Source organism: Alternaria ethzedia (assembly GCF_023757985.1).
Source record: "Alternaria ethzedia strain BMP 0044 chromosome Unknown scaffold_27, whole genome shotgun sequence".
Classification (NCBI taxonomy): domain Eukaryota; kingdom Fungi; phylum Ascomycota; class Dothideomycetes; order Pleosporales; family Pleosporaceae; genus Alternaria; species Alternaria ethzedia.
In genome coordinates, this window is record NW_026056220.1 from 172369 (window position 1) to 196354 (window position 23986).

Below are 23986 nucleotides of genomic sequence, written 5' to 3' on the forward strand. Positions count from 1 at the left end.
CCCGGAGCAAACATGCGTGAAAGGCAACGCAGGATGTCGATCGACTAGATTGGGAACCACGACGGTTGCATGCCGGCGAATAAGGAGAAAGCGCGTGGCTGATCGCGTCCGAGCCATTGGTGCTTGGCCGAGACTAGGCCGAGTCCGCATCAGGCAGGTGCAGGGGAGGTGAATGTGACATGCTGCAGTCTGGAGAAACAGAACGAGAAATGCATTAGATTCGTGGATTCATGCTGGTGGGCTGCCGAACGTGAGGAATTGGTATGAGGTGATTGGACGTACCTGCAGTCACGGGGACAAAAGGCATGATCTCGGGTATCGAAGATTAGATTGTATCTCGCAATGCAGTCAATCATCCGAACTGCCTCCAGACAGTGTTGCGCCGGTCTTTTGGTGGTGTCTCCGGGCCTGGCATTAGCTCGCGCAGCAGGTCGTTGATGTCGAGGCCGCGCTCTTGACAATCATGCCATTGCCGTGGGTAGCCCAGACTGACCTCTTCAAAGCGCGTGTTGTCTATCCAGTCTGTTCGCCTGATGTGTAAATGGCCAGAGACGACGACCTTTGCGTTGTACTTGTTGTGCCAGTCTTCGGTCTTCTTTGTGCCGCACCAGAGGGAAAAGCGCTCGACTCGGAACAGCTTCACGAGGTCTTCGCGCAGCGGCCAGTGGCCTACTATGATCAAGGGGATATCTGGGTGTGCTGCGACAGCGGCGGCGAGCTTCTTCTCCGTCTTCTCGAGAAGCGCATTGCACCATTCGATACGCGACGAGTAGGGGTCGGGATGCAGGAGGTGCTCGTCGGTCGCTTCTATGTCTTTCTCTCGCGCCCACTCGAGCGCATCCTCTAGCTTGACATGGCTAGGCCGGAAGCTGTAGTCGTACAGCGTGAAGATGGGCGCAATGAGACATGGACCTCCCTCGCCCTCCCACAGCGTGTATGGATCTTCCGGTGTGATTATGCCGTATTCGCGCGCAATCGCAACGCACTCCATGTATTTCGCCTCGCCCCTCGCGCCATGCTCTTTCTCCGAGGGCAGCGTGTACAGCTCGTGATTGCCTGGCACCCAGAACACTTGCCGGAAGCATTCCTTGACCTTGGTGAAGGCGAGCCGACAATGCTCCGCCGACTCGCCAACGTCTCCACACAGTATGAGGTCATCGTGCGGGTGCGGCAGGAGCTTCTCGAGAGCGTCGCGATTGCCCTTGAAGGAGAGGTGGATATCGCTGATGCCCCAGAGGCGGCTCTCTGGGGGCGTCTCGGCGGAGGGCGGGGAGCTCGGCGGGGTTGACGTTGTGTCGGCGGCGGCGGCGGCTTCGGCGGCGGCGAGAAGAGGGTCCATGGTGGCGGCGACGATTGACTGCACAATTGACTACGCGCCGTGGCGGAGTTATATAGTGACAATGTCTCAAACAGACGTGTTGCAAAAAACCAACTACATCATAGTTCTTTCTCCGACGCGTGTCCGCCGTTTCGACGGGCTATTATTATCGATTCGCACAGACCAGTAAGACGTCAAGCTCGTATCAGGAAAGAACTGTTCATTTACCAAGTCTCACCTATTCGCTGAAACTGTTTTCATCCAACATACGTATAGCAGCTGTGTGTCGTCGCAAAACCGGGTCCCCGCGGTCTACCGGTTGAAGTTGGAAGGCGTCTACACGATACATGGGTACGCTGGGTTTAGAGTTTGACTATGGCGAGGCTGACATGGTACACTGCATTTGATGGAAGGAACTACGCAGACTAATTGTGAACACCGCCGATACTTCAAAGCATCGCGCGCAATAATAGATCCTGAATCTCGATATGCTAACTCATAGCTTGTAGCCGCATCGCCTAACTACCGACGTTGTTCTCGTCGCTCGCGACCACTCCCTCCGCTTCATGGTCGCATTCTGCTGTCTTCTGACCTTCATCCTTGACCCAAACCTCGTCGCGACTCTCCCATGCATCATCCAAATCCGCCAGAATCTCCTCGTCGTAGAATGTCCACGTGGCTGGGAGCGTGAACCCCTCACGCGTGAACCTATCTCGCACGTGCATAGCTTTGCATTCTCCTCTCTCAAATTCATAATATGCCGACGGACGCTCTGCTTCCGGAATCTTCTCCAGCTCAAGTTTCGTCAAGCGATCCAACTTCTTGAGAATAACATCGCATTTCTTATTCATTATCGAAGGGCCAGTACCTGGTGGTATCAGGTACCGGTACTTGAGGACTGCATGGCTGAGGTTCTCGTATAGCAGATCATATCTCGGATACTCCTTGGGGCCCAACGACTCCCTCCTATGTGTGAATATGTACGGTGCAGAACTTCGTCGGAGCTCGAAAGTCGAAGATTCATAGATGGTATCAGGCTGCTCAGGCGCTGAGACGCCTGTAGTATCGAGATCAAGTATCCAGGTCCGCGAATCCCCCATCCGGCGGGTTATACAACTTGGTCCATCCGTTTCCACGTGCAGTATTCCGTCGGCCCAGTACCACGACCCTAACCCTTCCCACGACTCTGGACTTCCAATCCTTTGTACAAGGACTACGTACTGCCAAAGGTATTTGTCGTCGCACATCGTCAGATGACACTTCTCTTTGATGAAGGTCTCGTAAGGGAATATTGTGTATGCTTTGTTCCATGTTATAAAGCGCGCCTCATGGGTTGCTTGACGGGTAATCATATGTACTTCTAGTTGGTTGAAGTTCCAGATGCGAAGGTCCACGCGCCTCCATTTCCCGTCAACACCACACTTTTTTGTACAGTAAAGGCCCTCATTCAGGTCCGGTTCCTGTGGATGTCTATCATAATGCACAAAGCCTTCAGAATCGAGGTAATCAACTAGCGGCGCCATGCGGGTGGGTTCAACCCATACACTTAGATGCGTACACTCGAATTTCGAGCGCGCAATGAAGCTTAAGCGGCCATCAGTGGTGAACTCCTGGCTGTAATCATCCAGAAGAGCGCCGCATTCTCCTTGGACGGACCGAAATTCCCGAGGGTCTTTGAAGAAATGCCGGAGTTTGTAGTTGATGTTGTAGTCAGAAGCTACAAGCGTCGGCCACAAAGAGCCGAAGGCCTTGCAGGTACAGGTAAGCCTTGCGATGGCACCCGGATTGAGATGATCGAGGAGAACGCGTTGGATGGGCGCATACCGAGGACTGAGCAGGTCGATGAGGGAAATCATAGTTGTTAGATGGTCGGTGATGTAAGAATACGCTTATGAGTGGATATAGAGCGAGAGAATCAGGAGGTTAGGGGCGCCCATGATGTTATATAGGCTTTTGGTATTGATTCCTAAACAAGACATCACATGCGTGATAATCAATAACGCCGTCAGCTTTGACGTTCAGTTAATATTCGATCACGTAGCTGAAAGCGCAGTGTCGTGTCACAAGCAATTCGCTGTTGTTGTAGTGCTGCTACAATCGCACTTTCCTCTTTTAGTCGGATTCTTCATGACCGTAGTCAGTGTGGCAGGTGCGTCCACGGTTTGGGCGGGTATCCTCATCTGCGTCTCCTCGTCAACACTCGCGGTGAAGGTGAGAGTGAACTCTCGATTCTCTAGCGTCTTGAGTAAAGTGCTTGAGCCTAACAAGACTTCACTCTCCAGATTCCTTCCAAACAGCTACCACGTCTTTCTCCAATACCTAGGTATCTTCCATCATTCAAGACTACATACCATCAGCGTCATCGCCATCATCGTCATTACCATCATCGTCATCACACTCAAAAATGACATCCCCACCCCCCGCAATGCAAACCCGCGCCGAGAACGCCGAAGCGCGCGAGCGCTTCCTCAAAACCAACCTCACCCGCTCTCAGCGAGACCTCGCGCAAGCGAACAAGAAGAACGAAGACCTCGCGGCAAAGCTGCAAGCGGCGGAGAAAGAGCTTGCAAAGTACAAGCAAGCTGAAACCGATCGCGAGAACGAGCGGAAGAAGGTCGAGGATGACAGCGAGCAGTTGATGGAAGCTCAAGCAGAGAGATTGAGGGAAGCGAAGGCAGCGGGGGGTGGTTGGAGGGAACAAGCGCAAGCAGTCTACGGTGATACGCCTCTCGCACCCGTACTGAGCTGGAGGGAACAAGCGGCGGCATGGCAAACCTGGCTTGAGGGGGAGTTGAAGAAGTGATTGTATATGGTTTCGCGTTCATCGTCCTGTGTATTAGTCTAGACCGTCTTGTTTCTGATAATGCCAAGTGTGTAACTGCCATCACGAGCCACCTCTTAGCACTGCTTCATCGCCTCGTGGCCTGTCTCTCGCTATCTGCAGGGTGGCATCTCACACTGTCGCCAATAACAGGCTATACGCTCGGAACTCAGGATCGTTGAGTGTACGTCGGAGTGATAATTAGCCTACTTGGGGGTTCCTTCCTTTCCGGAACGTGTGAACAGCGAGTATGGAGTATTGTCTGATCGTGGAAGTCACGACTAACACCGCTCTCATTACTGCTAATTCAGATCGCATTGCGAGGCTATGCATACGCGGGGTAACAATACACAATGATTAGTGACCTCCTATGTTCGTTGGATAAAGTGAGTTGATGGCTACGTAGATCTAACCATGCCGTGCCTAAGACATAACAAAGCAATGTAGATGTATACAGCAAAGTGGCCTTGCCCTGACTCTCCGACTCTTTATGACTTCTTGTCTTGTCAAAGTGCAGTCTCTTACACGCAGTAAACTTGTTAATCAAACCAATACTGAGAGTATTGCGTCTTTGATTTGCTGAACATCTGCATCGTCGCCATGTCGAACAAGACGACAACTTCAATCACGCAATCTATCACTGAATCATGGGAATTGTCATCGTTTTCAAACATTATCATTCATGCTACATGGACAACCATGCCACATCGCACGTTACTATCATCCATCCATCGCCATGCCAAAAGCTTCATAACTATGCCTAAACCCTCTCTTCTCCTATCTCCATGTCCATCATCCCGGGGGACAGACACAAGAGACCGTAAAGCCATGCCATGAGAGGAGAAACACAGACAAAGCTTGCATACATGATATAACCAAAAATCGTAGAGAGAACCGGGGGAAGGGCAGGAAAAGAGTGATTAAGGAAACGCAAAAACGCCATCATGACACAGTTCTTATCACCGTCTCACCAATCCTTCGCAAGCGAGGATTGTCATTGGACGGAGATGTTGTTCCTCAGGCCGCTGGGCTCGGGGCCCTTCTTGTTGCGGCGGCCGAGTAATGTCGAGCTGTCCATGTTGAGCTCAAAGGCACCCTTGTTCCTGACCTGACGCTTAGCCGCGGCCGCAACTGCTGGGGAGTGTTGGCCGTAGCCGCGTTCTTGCTGTCGCGGTTGTGCTTGTTGTTGCTGGCGGGCTTGGGCGGCGGCGGATAGTGTGGTGTTGCGCATCTTCTGCTCCATGCCTGAAACATCGGCACCCTGAGACTTGGGAAGCTTCGCGGGCGGATGTTGCGATGCTGGGTCGTATGGTGCAGACTCGGCGGCGTACTCGTCATCATCCTCACCTTCGTCGAGAGCGTTGAGCGAGTTCATGGCGTTGGCGCCACGGTAGCCCTGCTTGAACTGCTTCTTCCGCTTGCCCTCCTCTTCTTGTCGGTGTACAGCGTAACTGACATCGAACACTTCTCGCAGGTTGACGGCACCTGGCGAACGGAAGTCCATGCGGCGAGCGCCGGGTGACTCAAGGTGGGAGAAGTCTGGCTGGAGGCGCTCCTTTTTGGCGGCGGGTGTGGCGAGCGGTGGTGCGTCGTAAGCGGAGTAGGTAGGCTCGTCGGCTTCGCGTATCCATGGGTGGTTCAGGAACTGGTTGATGTCGTAGCGCTTCTCGGGGTCGACGGTCAGCAGGTGGGAGACGAGATCCTGTGCAGACTTGGAGATGTCATCCCACCATGGCGACAGGAATGTGTACTGGCCGCGAGCGACCTTCTCTGTGAGAGTCTGGATGGACTCGTCGTAGAATGGAGGGAAACCGCAGAGCAGCGTGTAGAGCACACAGCCCAGCGCCCACATGTCGACGGACTTGGAGTAGCGCTCATCCTTGACAATCTCAGGGGCGGTGTAACCGACAGTACCACATGGTGTCATGGTTTGCGTATCCCAGATGACCTTGCTGAGACCGAAGTCGGCAATCTTGATGAGGCCGATACCACCGGCGCCCTTGCCCTTGACGAACTCGCCCTCGTCGGCCTTGTCTTCATCGTCCGGCCCCCGCGGCTTTGGGTTGCGGGTGGGGATGAATGGTGTGGGGTAGAAGAGAAGGTTCTCAGGCTTGATGTCTCTGTGAATGACGTCAGTAACTATGCTTGGCATCGTGACTGGCATCGATAAGAACGTACCGGTGGACGACACCTGCCTCCTCGTGCAGATATTGCAGTGCCTTGGCCACCTGGATGATGGTGTGGCGGGACAAGTCCTCGGAGAAGTACGTCAGACGGACGATCTGGTGGAATAGCTCGCCTCCCGGGCACAGCTCGAGCACAATGTAGTAGTACTGCCGCGACTCGGAGAAGTCGATGAGCTTGACGATGTTGGGGTGGTCGAGCTGGCGCATAATCTGTACTTCCTTGAGGATGTTCGCTCTCTATAGGGCAGTTAGTGTCTGCCCTTTAAGCCCGTCGTGAAGGGGGATGCTGAGTCGAGCATCGGGGTTTATATTATCGCACCTCGGCTGCTTTGGGCGTCTTGAAGTCCGGATGCACATGCTTGTCCTACACCGGCCTCGCGTTGGTAACGTCCAAAAACACCCAACTGTTCATCGGGTAGGATAGGGGTGACTAAGAAATGGGCAAGGAAGGAGGGCAGGAGGGGTGATACTAACCTGCTGTGAGTTCATCTCGAACTTGCGGACGACCTTGATGGCGACCTCGTCCCATTGGCCGGTTGTGTCTCGTGCGCGGTAGACGTTGCTGAAGGCGCCGTCGCCCATCTTCTCGAGGAGCGTCCATCGCTCGAGGCCGGGATACCTCGGCAGCTTGCCCTTGGCCTCGCGCTCCTCGGCGACGATACGCTCGAGTACCTGGGGGTCGACGCCGGCGCCCTTGGCAGCGGCCTGCTTCTTGTGCTCCTTTTGGGCGGCGTGCGCGGCGGCGTCGCCTGCCTGGGCGGCAATGTTGCGGTTGTCGCCAGCGCCAGCGCCGACGGAGTAGTCGCCATGGGGGGCAGCGTGGTTCTGGAGCGGCTTGTGGTCCATTACGGGCTCCGAGATGCCATGATGTACGGGGTCCGGGTGCTGGTTGTACCGTTGGTGTTGCGACTGGGCGTGGACATTGGAGACATTGGTCGTGGGCTCCGCGTTCTGGCGGGCCTGCTTGCCATGGCGCAGGAAGTTCTTAAAATTCTGTATCGCGGCCATGTTTAGTGTCTGGACGCTGGGAGGTATTACAAAGCCCGTCAATAGCGGGGTCGTCGAGGCTGCGATGGAGAAAGCAAAAAACAAGCGGGTGCAGCCGTTTGTTGGGGCAGAGGGCAGACGGGCGGTAGCACGGCGGGAATACTCGTGTGGTGAGGGGAAGTCAGGGAGAAGCGCTGGTTGGAAAGAAGGTCATGCATGGACGAAGGAAGGAGTGAAGCCGGAACAAGAGAGGAGCGACGTTGCGTCATTGGCGCACGGGCTTCATGACGCTGCAGGCTACATCATCGCCAAACAAGCTGCACCACACGCACACGATATGATGCGTGCTGCTGCCCGTGGCGCCTCGAAGCTCTAGCCGTGGTGCATTGTGTGCAGAGAAGAAGCACATCGAACTGTGTAGAAAAGCATCTCACCTCGATGACTGGGAGGCCCATCTTCTTGCGTCCGCCGCGGGGAGACGTGGTTTTGGACTGCATGTAGGGATTCGATCTCGATGATCGCCTTCGTTTCTGCTTATTGACTCGCTCTGCGGTGGAGGTATGACGCTCGTTTCTGTTCCGCGTCCCGGCTGGGAGATCTCGTGGCTTCCGCTAGCACGAGCAAGGGTCGAGTTTGAGGGCGTTTGGAATTGGAAGGATTATTAGATCGCGATGGGTCGTGATGGGCAGGAGAGGCGAGCAACGGCGGCAGTGGTGCAGTAGTAAAAGGAAGAGGAAACGAACTCTATGTATCGTCTCTAGATTATTTGTCTTTTGCTTGGACGAGGCCACTGCGCTACTCCGCGCGAATACTCTTCAGCAATAGTGGCAGACGCTGACGCCCGCGGAATCTCCGGCAGCCTCCTCCCAGCTCCCAGTAGACTCGCACAGTCGAGCCTGGCTCCATCTAGAGGCTGAGAGGCTCGCTAGGGACGCTGCCGCCGACGCCACGCTGCATGCAAACCTCACTCCGACCTTGGAAGAGGGTCCCGAGACGGCCTGAACGCAGCCCAATGACCGCATATAAGACCAGGGCGAGATATGGCAATCTCATGGCGCATGCGTCCTCCCAGCGCGCCCGCAGTTCTAATTTCTCGCTCTTCGCGTTTCCAACGGCCTAGCAGCCTGCAGGGTCCAGCTAGCGCGGCGGATCCGTTACGTCACCGTCTAGTGGGGAACTTCATTGAAGACGTCAATTTCGCCCTCTCTCGACCTCTGGGCTGAAACACATGTGCCGCTTACGGCGTCCAGACGAATTCACGTAGATCGCGTTGGGCAGGCCACGAGACCTTTTCAATAATGTAGGTAGCTCTAGTCTCGGTCGCGCCGGCCATGTCGGCCCAAATCCAAGGCCTTGACGCATGGGATTCGGTCCGCCCATCTATCATTGCGCGTTCGCAGGGTTGTGAGCGGAGCTGACATGGGGACTGACGGGGACTGACATGGGACGGGGCAGGTAGAGTTCTTGGGGTCAGGTTTGTCATATTTGGATCTGATAACTAATAGACCCTTTCCCACGATATCCTCGTGGCAATCATCTGGACCCTCGTGGCATGACTAATGAACGTCGCCAAGCGTGGATGGCAACCACGTGCCCGCCTCGCTACACCAAGAAAAACAGCGTCATGTCAGTCAACGTTGGATGAGGAATGCGACGAATGTATGTGTGGGAGAAAGTTTATCGTATGCGCTCAATGTCACTAGTGAGCCGGTAGCCGTGAGAAGATCAGGGTACTGCCGGCACGGAAACAGCAACAGCCCGCACTTGGCAGCGCCTGAAACGCAATCGAGTCCACACGCAGCTGACGGATCCAACCTCTCCACATACCACGAGTAAATCTTACGCTATAACAGGGTATGTAAGATACCAGGCATATAGAACACGTGTTTGCATAGCTCTGACACCGTACCTAAACTTCAACTTGACCTGCCTATCTCTCAACTACAGCGCCTCACACCTCTCACACCCACAATCAAATCCCCACGTCTTCTTCAGCCTCAACATCCTCTTTCCACGACTCAGCTTTCTCTCCTCCCCACTAAGATACGTGATGCACAGCTCCTGTCCGGCCTTGATATCCTTCCCAGCCGTAAAGAACCACGTCCTCCCCTCCCTCCTCTTCTCGATGTTCGGCCCGCACGAGTGGTTGAAGTAGCTTGCAGCAGGCCAGCACCCATAACCAAAGAACTCCGAGCCGTCGTCTTCGAGAGACCGAATGCCAAAGGAATTGTGCGAGTCGCGGGATGAGAGGGTAATGAGCGACTCTGCCGTTACGAGGGGGAGTAGTTGAAGCGGGAGAATGGCGAGGAGGTGCAGGTAGGTTCTTGTAAAGGCGCCGAGGTCGTCGGAGCTGTGGTAGGGGGTCTTGTCGTCTGCGAGGGCCTCCACTCGTTCCCATTGGTCGGGGTGGAGATACCGCCAGACCAGGCCGCTGACGCAGAAGCTCATCACGTCGGGTGTGATGTTCTGCTGTAGTGCCTTCTGCACGGCCTTCTTGTGCTGCTTCGTAACAGCAACTCCGGCGGTCTGCTCGCTTTCCCGTGCAGCTCGTATCAGCGCCGCCTGTGCAGCAACGTTCTCCCACGCCTGCTGAATTTCCTTGACTTTTGGGCGTGGTAAGTCGGTATCCACCATATCGCTATCCTCCTTGCTCCGCTTCTTGACGAACGTCTCGACCGCAGTCCATGCTTGAACTCCGACCTCTCCGTTCTCCTCCCGCCACTTCTCCTGGCATGCTTCCGAGCAGAAAGCGAACCCCACCGTCTTATCCCGTATATCCAGATCCCGCCCGTAATCGTATCCGAAACATTGCCCACACACCTCGCGCCGGTATTCGCGCAATAAGACGGAGAGGGAGAGATCTTCTGAGCGCCACACGATTGTTCCTTCTGGTATATCCTGCGTAGCGAAGACGGCGCGGCCGGCGGTCGGTGTATGGCGGACTTGGAAGAGGGGAGATATCGGTGCGCCCGCTGGCAGATCGCTCGGTTTGTCGTTCGGGATATCGTTCGGATGTATCGAGGAGGCTGAGGAAGGGCGTGAGATGCTGAAGACCGAGTCACTGGCTACAGGGATGGACGAGTCGCTTTCGGTGGCGTCCATTGTAGCAGTGTCGATAGGATTAGCAGCACAGCAAGCGGCAGGTGAGTGAGTCGTTGGATGAATCGATGCTCCTTTCAGAAGCCAAAAAGCAATGCTATCGTCGAGTCCACAGTGTATACGGTGAAGACTACACCCCTCTTTGTCTAATCGAGGGTGGATGGCTAAGGGTTGCGCGGGCTGTGGGTCAGTTGCGTATGTCACGTATACTCATGCCAGAATTGAAAGATCGGAGGAAAGCCATTGTGGGTTATTGGGTATGCGGGTGGGTACGTTATCGTGACTGTTGATTGACAGAAAGCGAGAGATTTTGTGTCGGTCGTGCCTGGCCAGACCGATCTTTGGCCGGGCAGGGGTGATGGCGCTAGTGCACGATAAGCGAGTCCCTGCTTTTTGCTTCCAGAGTCCGAAGACCTCGGCAGGTTTGACACTACGAGGCGGTTTACGATAAACGTGGTGTTTGTAATGCTCACGATGATCATTAAGTACATGCAAATAGTGATCCCATTAGAAGCAGCTATGTAGCTACTTCATAAAATAGCGTCCTTCCTCTTTGAGGTCTATCGTGCCTACTGACGAAAGAATCGCCCATCTAGGCAAGCACGACTACGCGAGTACAACAACATGGAACCCCGCCCTCCACAATTCCTAAACGTCTTTCTCTAGAAACCGGCAGGGACGAAGGGTTGGGGAGGAGCTCTTCGAGTTAAATCTGAAGATTGCTAACCCCGTCATCGAGTGTCGGCGGACGTGCCTCCCTCATGCCAATCATCTTGTCTTGTCTCCTATTCGCTGGTTTGTGCCTGCAACATGCGACGAACATGGCGTGCCCCTCGGTCCTCATCAAACCATCAACAGTCTTCTTCGAATAGAGCAAGTCTTCAATCAACGCATCGATGCGCTGCGAAAACGTGAAGTGCCTGTACTTTCCCGCCGCTTTCAACGCAGAGGGGTCGTATATCGATAGGCAGATTGGGCCTTGCGTATGCAGGCGTTCTGCGAGATCGAGAAGATCCCAACATATAGCCTCCATGCTAACGAGGGAGTGAGGCAGAGGTCGTTGGCCGTTTTGAAATGGCTGCTTCCAGCGCTCGATGAAATGCTTGGAGGTCTCTGTTGTTCGACTGACGTCTACCATGGCTCGCCTCATTCGGATAACGTAGGCCCTGCGCTGAGCGTCGGATTGAGGGATTGTCGTGTCATTGCTGGGTGGATGCCACTTGATGCCGCGGTTGCGCTGGAAGGCTTGGGCTTCGGCGCCGTTGCTGAAAAGAGTAGGGCCGCTGAAGTCGTGTGGTACCGGCCTGACCATCTTGTGTTGTGTCGCACGGAAGGGTTGTTTTTTATGTTTGTTAGATCCAGTGGTGCCAATTGATCTGGTGCTAGTTGTGGTGGAAGTTGGCACCGTAAGAAGCGTAGGTAGCGGGCTTTTTATACTCCAAGGGAGAGAGGGCTAGCGAGCGCGATGGCAGTTGGCCGCAGCCGGCGCCAGGCGTTCACACATGTTTCCCATCTTTGTGAAACGCTGTATGGCTTCGCGGTTGTCTTCGCCGCCTGCCTCGTTTGGATGGAAGTATTATGTATATATCGTAGAGTGAAAGAGGAGCTTATTGTCCAGAAGTTGTTGAATTGAATATATACTAGAAGTAAAAAAGCTGGAGTATAGCTTCGTAAACAGCGTAATGAAGCGTAAGAAGAAGGATTATATGCAGGGCCGTATGGTGCTTGCTGTTTGCGCAAACCCGAAGTGGCGTGCTTTGCTTTCTTTGACCACAACACCTGCAACCGGCATCACGATCAAGCGCGCAGTTTGCCGTTGACAATGCATTGTTCATTCCAGAAAACACACCTCATCTCAGTAATGAGTCGACAACCCAAAGTCCTTAGCAACCTCCCTGCCCATCGCCTTGATATTCTCCACAATCCACAGCTGCTTGTTGCTAAACACCATCACTGCCCCCGGCAAGAAAGCAAAGTTTGCAGTGGTAATACCCACCCAAATCTTTCCAATCAACGTGCCTTCAGGGTTCCAGATGTGAATGCCGTCTCCACATCCAGCCCAGACATTACCCTCGGTATCTGTGTGCAGACCGTCGGGAATGCCGTTGTCGGAGTAGGCAAATGTGCGGCGGCCGGTTAGTCTCTTTGCGTCGTGTGTGATGTCGAAGGCGTAGAGGGTAGCTGGTCGTGTGACGTTCAGACTGTAACCCGCGGCACCTGTGTCGGACACGTAGAGTGTCTTGTAGTCCGGGCTGAACTCGAGGCCATTGGGTTCGACGAAATCGTCTGCCACGACAGCGATTTGGCCCGTGGAAGGGCTGAATCGGTATACCTGCTTAGGGAGAGATGGCTCAGGGCGGAATCCTTGGACAAATGCGTAGTCTGGGTCGGTGAACCAGAGATCGCCTGTTACGGGGTGTTGGCGCACGTCGTTGGGGGATGTGAAGTTTCGTCCAAGGAAGTTTGATAGGATGAGTTCGGATTCGCCTGTTACGGGATCGACGGAGACGAGACCTGCTGGGTTGACGAAGTCGCCTTGGTCGCAGTATAGTACTCGTGAAGGTGTTGAGCCGTTAGTCTGCGTGCCGGGTGGGTAGTAGGATGTTGCGCCGTTGGCCTCGGCGACACCTGGAATCCGCGTTGAGTTGATGGAGTAGTTGTCTGCAAGATCGATGACGGTAACGTTGATGGGGTTGTTCAGGTCCCCGGCCCAGCTGCTCGTCACGTATAGCTTGTTTGTGTCTTTGTTGTAGACGCCAGCCTCATGGAAAGCGTCCCAATCCAGACTTTCCAGTAGTCGTCCTGTTGCATTCTCTCCAATCACAGACGCGAAGCTTTCATCGTATGCGAGGAGGTTGATGATATCTGGATTCGAAGCATTGGTGGTGACGATGCTGCTCAGGTACGACGGATCCGTCGCATACGATAGAAGGTCCACGGGGATGATGCTCGACATGATTTTCGTGATGATAGCGAAGCTGGATACCTGCACATCCCCATAGCCTGGCCTTCCATCTCCTATATACCTCTCCACTGATCGTCGCGCCGGACACCTCACGGTCCCAGGCCCATGTTTTTTGCAACGTCACTCACCCGCCAAGTTGCCGATGCGATGCTCGTCCATAGTCGACGGAAATATGGTCGGTGAAATGCAGATCTTGGCTGTATGCTTGGCTCGGTAGCTTGACTCGAGAGGAGTATCGTGTATATTGCCGCGGTGTTTGCTCCGGTGACTGCTGGTCGGCAACTTCCCCAGGTGCCGTATGCACTCCGCACGCATGTTCACTCCACATGTTCGCAGAGTTGAGCAATCGCGCTCGCTTGTCAAAGCTTATTGTTGAGGTCGCGCAAGCCATACGCTATTGAAAGGCTGAGATTTTCGTGTTGAGGTTAGACCCGAGCTTTTTGGCGATCTTCGAAACACGCGAACCATGACATCATACGACCGCGATTGCACCATCAAATGCCGAACTGCTACATCGGATTTCATGTAAAGTGATATGTTGCTACCTAGGTACAGCCATGAATGTCTACTCAACCCCACATTCCGATTTAACTATCGTGCATCCCCGTGCTCTGCAAGCCGCATCTCAAGTGTACCTTGCTCGCTTCGCCGATCTATGGTCTAGCTCTAGCGCTTCTTCTTCTTCTTCTTTTTCCTCCAGCCTTACTTGCTCTTTCCACGCAGCCATCAGGAACGCTCTAACATCTTCATCGAAATAGCACCAATCGTCTGGTCGAACGAACTTTTCCATATCGCACGCTATGGCCGAGCCATTCACCAAGTGATCGTATTCTTTAGGCCGCTCATCCTCGTCCATCTTCGTCAACTCAATTGCAGTCGCCTCGCTCAGTCGGTCGTAAAGCTTTGATAACTTCTCGTGATACAGTGTCTTGCTTCCGGAGTCAAACATCGTAGTTGAGTATGCATGTCGCAGTACTGGATGGCGAAGCTCAGTGCAGACGTTCATCTCGTAGAAGAGAGTTTTGTGGTCGTTCCACTTTGGCAGGCTAAGACGGAACGTGGAGGCCTCAAGAACGGCGTCTGGAACAGGAGATGGCGTAACACCTTCTGTATCTAGACGCATTACCCAGGTGTGTTGATCTCCTACGCGTCGAAGTCGAGTGAGCAGCTGGCAATCTGTCGGGCGAATCTCATCGTGCGCGTTCCAATGTACGCTCTTAATCTTCATGCCACGTAGGCTGAAGAGTCTCAGTTCATATGGATCCATCTCCTTGATATTACGCAGCAGAAACATCTCCCGCCTGACGAACGTGGTATGAGGTAATAGATGGTATGCCTTGTTCCAGGTGATGAATGTTAGCATTCCTGTCGCATACGCGTCTCGCAGAACCATGTGTGTTAGAGACTGCGTCTGGCATCCGGTAATCACGACTTTCAGCTTGCGTCCCTCGGGTCCATCCTTCTCATATACGTCTTCTGACAATACCTCTCCGTCGCGGCATCGATTGGGGGCTTCTGCGTTGGTTTCATCTCGCACGTAGTTTTCAGCCTCCAGGTATCGGGTCATAGCATCGACCTCTTGACCGACATATAGATAGATACAGTCGAAACGAGGAAGCCCGGCGAAGATGCAGTAGGCGAAGGGGCCGCCAATAAGAGCGTTGCAACGAGCTTGTAATGAGCGGAAGGCTTTTGTGTTCCGGAAGAACGGCTGTAGTGTAACGTCGATGTTGAATGTCCCACTCAGGAGCTTCTCGTTGATATTCTTGTTGATGGTCTTGCTTGTCAACATCAGAGCGATTCTCTCCAACGGGCCCAGGGAGGCCATTACAGCATCTTGGATGGGGGCAAATCGAGTGCTGAGCAGATCGGCGAGCGTGACGCTGGTGGAGCTGTTGGAGGCGCCCATGGTGCCTGAATCTGAAATACTGTGTGGTTGATTCTCGGTGATGTTCGGTGAAGGAGTAGAATGGTGGGCGTTTTTCTGACGAAAGTCGCAATCGTTTATAACTGGTGAGGGGGTTGACGTGAAGTGAAATGCAGCGGCACCAAGGCTATTGCCACCTTCCATTCATTTGTGCAATCCGCGAAGGTAGTGGTGCGAGCATTTCACCGCAGTAGCATTGTGTTAGTACCCATTCGCGAGAGCGTTGTCTTATCTTGCGACCTACATAAAAGCTTAGAAGCTGCTTAGGCGCGCCTATGTTGCCGCCAGACGTAGTAATTATAGATCTAGTGTGTAGTAGTAAGGCGTAAGTAACCCCCAGCGTCTTTCATGCGAGATTAACAGAATAGGTAATCTATGCATGTAGCCTCTAGAGTTACCTATAAAGGCTTCGAAGTTACTTAGGTAAGTCTATGGAGCCGCCAGACGTTGTTGTTGTTGTTGTTGTTATTGTTGTTAAGCGCAGTACAATACCGTACGTATCGCGATCAGACTATTGCCGAGTACGTGAGGTTCTGACGTGAGGTTCTCGGGACTCACAAACAAGAGTACCCACCCAACGCACCTGCCGTTTTGACTACAATCACGAACTTTTTCACCAAACTAAGAAGGTGCGACTACAACAACATAACAGCACTCAAAAGACACACGCTGTTAGTCTATCTCAAATGCATTAATGATGTATATACTACCCCTCTTCATCTCCTCCTACATAACAACAGAAGACCCATATTCTTGCGAATGCGTATGTATAAATCTTCATCCTGTCTTCGTCTCCTTACCGAACCATTTCAATCTAGATTACCCTGATACATGCGCAAAACAAATCCAGGTATCTTCCCAACGTATCTACAGTCCTATCCTTATTACGCCGAAACCATCACACTCCCCAAGAATACCTACCGCCTCGGCGCAATGCCCGCAGAGCTCAGCGCAGACAGGGGACCACCTCCAGTAACAGGTGTCTGAGCACCCGTGACAGGCGTCGCAGGTGCAGGCGTAGGCGCGCGAGAAGGAACGTTACTCCTGTTGTGTGCCATGTGCGCCTTGACGAGATGACCCGCACACAGGGCACTGTTGAGCGACAACTCACCCGCCAGGACACCAGCGGCGATGACACGGGCGAGTTGCCTGGCGTTGTCACCTGGCGATGTTGGGTGGGCGCCTCGTACGCCAAGGAGGTCGAGCATAGCGGATTGGGGCTCGAGGATGGTTCCGCCGCCGATGGTGCCGACTTCGATTGAGGGCATCGAGACGGAGATTTGGAGGTTGCCGTTGACACTAGACGTTGTTAGCATTAAGTCTTGGTAGATTGCCAATGATGACCTACTTGTGCATGATGGTGATGCAGTTGGCACTCTCAACAACCTGCGCGGGATCTTGTCCAGTAGCCAAGAAAATGGCAGCGACAATATTCGCGGCGTGGGCGTTGAAACCACCCATAGCACCCGCCATGGCTGATCCAATGAAGTTCTTGGAAATGTTCATCTGCACGAGGTCCTCAACCTCGCACTTCAGCACGGACTTGACGACAGAACCGGGGATCATGGCTTCGGCGACGACACCCTTGCCACGACCGTCGATCCAGTTGATGGCAGCGGACTTCTTGTCTGTGCAGTAGTTACCTGACACAGTCACTACGCGCATATCTTCGAAACCACAGTCGGTTGCCATGACGGTAAGGGCGTGCTCGACACCTTTGGAAATCATGTTCATGCCCATGGCGTCACCAGTCGTTGCCCTGAAACGGACGTAGATGTTGGTACCAGCGATGGCAGACTTCATAGATTGGAGTCTGGCGAAGCGGGAGGTAGAGTTGAATGCGTCCTTCATCGTTCTTTGACCTTCTTCTGAGTCGAGCCAGATCTTCGCCGCACCAGCGCGCGTCAGGCTGTCGAATCCGATACAAGGTCCGCGGGTCATACCGTCGCCAGTAACAACAGTGACAGCACCACCGCCGGCGTTGATAGCCTTGGCACCTCGGGAGGTTGAAGCTACGAGCACACCCTCAGTGGTCGCCATGGGAAGGAAGTAGTTTTGGCCGTCAACGAGGATAGGTCCGGCGACACCGAGAGGGAGAGGCAGATAACCGACAACGTTCTCACAGCAAGCGCCGTGGACCAGATCGTAGTTGTAGTCCTTGTACGGGAGGAGGGAGCGTTCGAGGAGAGTTGAGGTTTCGCGTGTAGCGTGGGTACGTGAGACGAGACCACGGCGGATCTTGACAGCGCGGGTCTTGTCACCGAGTGTCTTCTCCAAAGCGTAACCGGGGATCTTTCCCTTGAGCGACATTTCGATAAGCTCCTCGTCAGTCATCTTGGGGGCTTGCTTCTCCTTAATCATCATTTCCAGGACCTCAGCAGCACGGTTTGGCTGTCTTTGCTGTTCTTCCGAAGGACCGATAGGAAGCACTGGTGTTTGCGGTACGAGCTGAGTAAGGGGCTGCAAGCGAGTGTCCTCAGGACCGGGTGTGCGGGGCGGCGTAGGCATGTGCATTGAGGGTACGCGGGGGGTTCCAGGCACAGTGGGGGCTCCATCCTGAACTTCTGAAGGAGAAGCTGGAGCAAGCGGCTGGTGGGGTTCTTTGATGGTCCAGCGGGCGGCGTTGAAGAGGTAGCCGTTGAGTACAACGCTCATGACAAGCGCGAGGACGATCCATTTGCTGAGGAAGGGGTCTTCCAAGCTCTTCAGTACTCCGTCGACAATGTGCGTGCTGATGTTGTTGCCGAACGCGAACTCGTTGTCGGTGATGGACGGCTCAGCGTAGTGGATAGACGGGAACTCAAGCTCGTACTTGATGGGCATGAGGATGGTGACGATGGTGGACGTGGCGGTGGCCTTGGCCTGCTCGTAGATGTGGTCCAGTCCGCTTCCGGCGACCTTGAAGGGGTCCAGCGGGGGAGTGGCTCCTACGCCAGCAACGTGAGCGACCTTACTAGGAGCAAGACCGAAGCGGAGGGTGACGACGTTGAGAACGTTGACCAGGATGAATCCGGCAACCATCAGAATCTTGAACTTCGGAACTGTAATCTTCTTTCCAAAGACAGTTGTCGTGTGGTTGGCAACTTGGACATCGCGTGCGTTGGGCCAGTCGTTGTTGCGGGCAACATTCTCGGCGACCTTGCCATCGACACCGTCGTCCTCGAGAGCCCTGCGGAGAGCTACATGGCGCTTGATACGGTTGATCTCGAGCTTGATGGTAAGAATCGCGGTGTAAAAAGTCAGGAGCATGAGAGCGTCGAAGAAGAGGATCCATGCGCCGAGGAAGCAGAACTGTCGCAGACCGCCCTGGATTCCAGACATGGCACCGGCGACTAGGATCAGAATCTCGAAGAAGTAGTCGCGGACAATCTCGAATCCGGTCCTCTTGATGGCGAGCTGTACAGCTGACTGGATAGTCGAGGGCGCGCCCCGCTTCTCCTCAGCCGCCCGTCGGCCATCCAGAGACGCAGAAAGTACAGCCTTGGTGAGGACAATGGGCTTCTCGAAACCGATAATGACGACCAGGAACGGAAGGCCCTCAGACAGCAGGATCAGGTTGATGGGGACGCCGAGGTAGGTCGTGACGGCGAGACCGAAGAGGAAAGCAAAGGCAGACTGCAGAAGAACTGCGGTGGCCAACCAGAAGTTGGATCCCAGGCGCCTCATAGCAAGGAAGAGGGAGACAAAGGTCAAGTGCATGGCAAGGTATCCCAGGGCCATGATGACGATGTCGCCAGTATCAGCGTTCTATCAAAATTAGCCAGATTCACGCCAGTCGCCAAATAACGTACCTTCAGAAGATCCACGAAAGACGTCCATGAGTCCAGAATCCAATTACGCACACCGCCAGGGGCACTGCCGTTCTTGGACGCCTTCATCATCCACTTCTTCTCCTCGCGTGTGCCTTCCTGCTCCGAGCCCTTCGACTGAGCCGCATCTTCGGGCGCAGAAATCTCCTGCATGGCCTGGAGAAAGTCGGCGGCTTCGGTGTAGGGGATGGAGAAAGCGAGCGAGGTGTCGTGAGAGAAGGTGGAGAATGAGCTGGACGAGCTGGGGAGGAGCTCGGCGGAGACATTGCTGGGTACGGATTGCTGGGAGGGCGCCGAGTTGATGATGCTCGATTCGGGGAAGACGAGGGTGACGAGGGCGAGTTCCTGGGCGGTCTGATTCGTTAGCAGGGTCTTTACATATCGCAGGAATACTTACCTTGTCCTTGTAGATGGCAGTCTTGGGCTCTTCAGCCTCCCACTGCCATGACGTCTCCTCTCCGATTCTGAGTCTCTTGCTGCCGGCGAGAAGAGTGGTGAAGTCGACGCGGCTCGAGGCTGCTTCCTCAATGCCACTCTCCAGCAGACCCTTGTCGAGAACGCCCAGATATGAGTAGCTGGCCACAAAGGCGATGGTGACAATGGTGTGGATTGGATGCGTGCATGCCTTCTTCGCGACGGAGAGCAGGATGGGGTTGAAGTGGCGGTCGAACCAGGCGGGGCCCGTCTTCTTCTGCTCGCCCTGCCAGCGGCTGGTGAGATATCCGAGCATGGTGAGGATGTGGTGTTTCCACTGAAGTTGATTCAGTGGTGTTGTAGGCCTAGAGAGGCGCTCGCATGAGATGACGCGTAGGGTGGCTGTGCGCGGCGTGTGGTGGGATTGGATGCGAGTCTCACGTGTGATGTGACTATATCAAAAGACCTTTTTGTGTGTCAGTACATTCACGCCGGATATTCGTTCTTGCGGCCTACCTTGTGCACCCTCCGTGGTCGGCGTGCTATTAAGAGTCCGTCAAGTCCACACTTCTGCAATTAGGCCCTGCGATACCGAAACCCGCAATTGGCGTCGCAACACACCGTCAGACGCGCAATGTCAAAAAGTAAAGAGAGAAGGAGGGGGAGTAGAGACGGTGCTCACGACACTCGTGCCGACCAGACTGAAATGTGGAGGAGGCCCCTTGCCGTCCCGCGACTTTTTTGTCGACGCTAACCCCGACAGCCTCTCACCGCTTTGACTCCCCGACCGGCACGCGACTGTAATTCGACGATAGGCGATGCGATAGCAAAGGGTCCTGCAGAAATATGCGCCTAGCAGTGTTCCACGTCTAGTCCGCTCGACAGCTCAGCGTACTTGGGTCAATGGAGAGTAGTTCGTCGTTGTTGCTGCTCGACAGTCGCTGAAGAAGTTGCGCACCGCGGAGTTTGCGCCACACGCCACGTGCGCCACTGGATGACGCGCCAATCAGTCCCAACACCCGGATGATCTTCAGGGGATCAGCCAAACAAGGCTGCGATGTGAATAATTCTGGATGGTATCGATAACGAATCGTGCATTTCTACAAACGTCTCTATCAATCTAATAAACATTCCGATTCTATGTTCCATTCTATGACGCGCGAGCATGTTTACAGACTTTCTGCCAACTTCCTTGAAATACCCCGTCGTTCCTCAAATATCCCGCCGCCGTCTGGAATACCCCGCGAGCCTGCTAAATCCTCCGTTTCCTACTACAGGCCAGAATGGACGCAGTAATAGTAGCCCGTCACTCAAACTTCTCAGTCATCGGAACATCGCCGTTGGTAATCTCCTTCAAAAATGCTGCATCCGGCCTGTACAGCATGACGTGAAAGTGCTCGACTGCATGCACGCTCTTCAGGCTCTTCCAGTTCTTGAACCACACCAGCTCTTTGACTTTGGGCGCAAACGTCTTTTGCACATACTCATCAATCTGTTTGTGTGATTCGGCCGTAGACAATCCAGTGTCGGGGTCGTCGTCGAGTTCAAACTTGGTCCACACGACTAGATGGACAATGTCGGCATCGATACCATACGGCCAGTCGTTGTACAGAATCTTGATATCCTCTGCGCGGGTAAACATAGATGTCAAGCCGGGTAAGGTGAATCGAACGCACCATCAAATTGGAACGGCGCGCCCCTCGGCTCCATGCTTCCCCACTTCAGCCGCTCATTCACAATGAAGTTCATGATACTGCCATAGTCCCTTTCCAGCCGATGCGTAAACTGCCGGTACCGTCTCAATTCACTTGGCAAGCGATGAAACTTGTCCACCCGGTTGCCATCTACCCACAGCCATCAGCGTTTCGCCTATCGCGTGTCACGTCTTCATCAATCTCACCCACAATAGCCCGCACCTCGTCCCACCTCAACACCCTGTACTCCTCGTCAGGCGTCCCGATGATGCCCTTGTCTTTGTCACTAATATCCCTCAGGAAGTCAGGACAGTCGCTCGGCCACTGGTCTCGAGGCACGTTGACGAGCCAGAACGGCAGCTCCTCGTGTGGCATCCTTGTGCAGCAGCTAATTCCGGAAAATAGGAAAGTAAACAATTGCGTACAGTAGTCGTACAAGACTGGGATGACAAGGTTTGGGATTGCGCAGCAGGGATGATGAGCTGCCAGTCTAGGGAACCCTAGCGGTGAGCCCTAGGCATGTTGAACGACAGAAACAGCGGGTGGGACCGCGCTGAGGCTGCAAGGCCGTTGTCGCCATGACAAGCCATGTCAAGCCATGTTTTGCGTAGAACGCCTTGTTTCAAGCATTCATCAAGCTTCCATCTAGCACCCGTCTATGGAAACTAGGGCGAGTTCAAACAACTTCAATGATGATTCCTCGACGACTTTAGTAAGGAGAAGTGCGACGAAGCTGAAGTTGAACACACCGCCAGAATACCTAGGTATGTACAGTGTAGAACACATCTGCATCTCAGCCTCAGCCGCTGCACGCAATCAAACAGCGTCATGGCCTTGCCAATCAAACCAGCATCCCTCGTCTCAAATCCCAACTCTCCAATTTCCCGCGCCTTACCGCCATCGGCGCCATGTGTCCAGCGTGATGGCCTACAGGGATGCATCCCGCCCTGCGCGTCCTGATTGGCCATCTCCATCCCGCAAGCCCGAACCTCGAAACCAACGAAAACCACACGACAATATCGCAGTCCTGCTTTGACACCTGGACATGAGAGTCTAGGCAAGCAGTGTTACATCACATGGGTGCAAGGCCCCATGGTCTGTTGTTTTAGGGGCCTGTATAGACAGGCAGGTGTTAAGTATGGCGGTTTCCTCATTTTCGCCTTAGCAACTACTTTCCTTTCACGTCACGACTGCGCCTTGAAGTGCTGCAACACACTGCAAACGATCGCCTTGATCTACTTCTGATCTCCAACCACCGTCGCTCCTTTCCGTTTGTTTGCTACGTCACCCAAACCATCGTCGATCAACTACCCGAGTTAAGGTTTACGTCGTGTCATTCACTACACACGCGGCGGGTTCCTGGCTCTGCTGGACCCTTTCCAATCTGAATACCCACCACAATCTCGCGTGTTGCTGTGCGACATCGTGCATCTGTCGTTCGGCGTCGTAACGCTCGTGCTAGTGGCAGTTCGACAGAAGTTAATAGTCGACTATCGCCTTTTACATCGACATCGATTGTTTTCATCAACCTCTACCATCGGCGCTATCACTCTTACTGCGAATACATATACCTCGACGACGAAGTCACTACTACCACAACCACTACTTCCATCGCCACCTCACACGTACATGCTCAGCATACCACAATAACTCGCCATCTCCTACGTACCCTCGCTATCTAGTCCACTCACACACACACCAAAATGGTCCGCGACCCCCAATTCTGGAAACGCTTCAGCGTAGCCGTCCACCAAGACGACCTAGAAAAAACCACGCAAACCCAGGGCCTCAAGCAATCGTACGTCAGCAGTTCCCTATCCCCTCCCCTCGGATCCCCCACTTCCCAAACACACCTACCCATCACATCCCCGCCCATGGTCCAACTGCAATCCACACGGTCGTCCTACGCCGCATCAAATCCGATGTCACCACTATCAGCGGAGATCTTTTCGGGCGGAATACATACGCAAACGGCGGAGAAGGAGACGGAGATGGATAAAAAGAAAGAGAGACCCCGCTCCAAACTACAAAAGACGCCGTCCACGAAACCCCTACTCCGCCCCTCCATCTCCATCCAAGAGCTCCCCTCCACCACGACGCAAAACACCTACCAACCGCCCTTTTCCCCTCTCCCCTCGTCCCCCACACACCCACACCCATCTTCATCCTCGCGCCCACACTCCTTCTTCCGCACCCCCAACCTCTCCACCCTCTCCCTTAGCCACCTCTCCGGACGCCCTTCATCGCGCTTCCACTTCACCACGACCATCACGGCTGACGCGTCACATAGAGATAGCTGGTTGGCCGGTCAGCAGAGAAAGGCTAAGCAAAGGACGTGGATTTGCTGGTGTTTCTGGATATGTTTCTTGCTGCTTGTGGCGGGTGTGGTTGTTACGATTATTATTTTGAAACAACATAAGATTATTTGAGAATGAAGGGGGATGGGAGGAATGAAGGAACGAAGGAATTGGTGTATATATGAGTGTTTTTGGGATGGACGGCGTGTATGGGGCGTTTAATGTCTTTTTTCTGGGGGTTGGATTGGGCCGGTGTTTCGAGCACTTGGATGCTCGTTGCTGCTATCCGCGGTTTCTTTTCTTTCGATGTTTATATTTCAGATGATACCAGGTCTTACACGGCCACCAATGCGATATCTGCTTCTTTTCCTCGAGAACATCTCACAATATCGCGCGTACGTGACTTGACTTGCAAGAAACACCTGAACACAAAACAACTGAAGTGCACTGCATAATGGTCAGTTCCATT

At 53.9% G+C, this 23986-nt stretch overlaps 10 protein-coding genes across 10 annotated transcripts; 1 reads left to right on the top strand and 9 right to left on the bottom strand.

The window, feature by feature from the left end:
- Positions 1–352: 352 nt before the first annotated feature.
- J4E87_008528 (uncharacterized protein) lies at positions 353–1339 on the bottom strand (the record flags this gene model as incomplete). The annotated part of the gene is made up of 1 exon (XM_049380117.1): positions 353–1339. The coding sequence occupies one exon, from the start codon at positions 1337–1339 to the stop codon at positions 353–355; it is 987 nt and encodes a 328-aa protein (XP_049230114.1).
- Positions 1340–1836: 497 nt separating this feature from the next.
- Positions 1837–2418, bottom strand: J4E87_008529 (uncharacterized protein; the record flags this gene model as incomplete). Its single annotated transcript, XM_049380118.1, has 1 exon — positions 1837–2418. The coding sequence occupies one exon, from the start codon at positions 2416–2418 to the stop codon at positions 1837–1839; it is 582 nt and encodes a 193-aa protein (XP_049230115.1).
- Positions 2419–3722: 1304 nt separating this feature from the next.
- On the top strand, positions 3723–4121 carry J4E87_008530 (uncharacterized protein; the record flags this gene model as incomplete). Its single annotated transcript, XM_049380119.1, has 1 exon — positions 3723–4121. The coding sequence occupies one exon, from the start codon at positions 3723–3725 to the stop codon at positions 4119–4121; it is 399 nt and encodes a 132-aa protein (XP_049230116.1).
- A 1012-nt stretch (positions 4122–5133) lies between these two features.
- Positions 5134–7333, bottom strand: SRK1 (MAPK-activated protein kinase Srk1; the record flags this gene model as incomplete). Its single annotated transcript, XM_049380120.1, has 3 exons — positions 5134–6259; positions 6318–6562; positions 6800–7333. 3 exons carry the CDS (start codon positions 7331–7333, stop codon positions 5134–5136), a joined length of 1905 nt encoding a protein of 634 aa, XP_049230117.1.
- Positions 7334–9253: 1920 nt separating this feature from the next.
- J4E87_008532 (uncharacterized protein) lies at positions 9254–10414 on the bottom strand (the record flags this gene model as incomplete). The annotated part of the gene is made up of 1 exon (XM_049380121.1): positions 9254–10414. The coding sequence occupies one exon, from the start codon at positions 10412–10414 to the stop codon at positions 9254–9256; it is 1161 nt and encodes a 386-aa protein (XP_049230118.1).
- A 703-nt stretch (positions 10415–11117) lies between these two features.
- J4E87_008533 (uncharacterized protein) lies at positions 11118–11723 on the bottom strand (the record flags this gene model as incomplete). Its single annotated transcript, XM_049380122.1, has 1 exon — positions 11118–11723. The coding sequence occupies one exon, from the start codon at positions 11721–11723 to the stop codon at positions 11118–11120; it is 606 nt and encodes a 201-aa protein (XP_049230119.1).
- Positions 11724–12266: 543 nt separating this feature from the next.
- Positions 12267–13367, bottom strand: J4E87_008534 (uncharacterized protein; the record flags this gene model as incomplete). Its single annotated transcript, XM_049380123.1, has 1 exon — positions 12267–13367. One exon carries the CDS (start codon positions 13365–13367, stop codon positions 12267–12269), a length of 1101 nt encoding a protein of 366 aa, XP_049230120.1.
- Positions 13368–14001: 634 nt separating this feature from the next.
- J4E87_008535 (uncharacterized protein) lies at positions 14002–15515 on the bottom strand (the record flags this gene model as incomplete). The annotated part of the gene is made up of 2 exons (XM_049380124.1): positions 14002–15296; positions 15512–15515. The coding sequence occupies 2 exons, from the start codon at positions 15513–15515 to the stop codon at positions 14002–14004; spliced, it is 1299 nt and encodes a 432-aa protein (XP_049230121.1).
- Positions 15516–16220: 705 nt separating this feature from the next.
- Positions 16221–19842, bottom strand: J4E87_008536 (uncharacterized protein; the record flags this gene model as incomplete). The annotated part of the gene is made up of 4 exons (XM_049380125.1): positions 16221–16602; positions 16652–19050; positions 19095–19466; positions 19510–19842. The coding sequence occupies 4 exons, from the start codon at positions 19840–19842 to the stop codon at positions 16221–16223; spliced, it is 3486 nt and encodes a 1161-aa protein (XP_049230122.1).
- A 990-nt stretch (positions 19843–20832) lies between these two features.
- On the bottom strand, positions 20833–21595 carry J4E87_008537 (uncharacterized protein; the record flags this gene model as incomplete). Its single annotated transcript, XM_049380126.1, has 3 exons — positions 20833–21152; positions 21203–21370; positions 21427–21595. 3 exons carry the CDS (start codon positions 21593–21595, stop codon positions 20833–20835), a joined length of 657 nt encoding a protein of 218 aa, XP_049230123.1.
- Positions 21596–23986: the final 2391 nt, after the last annotated feature.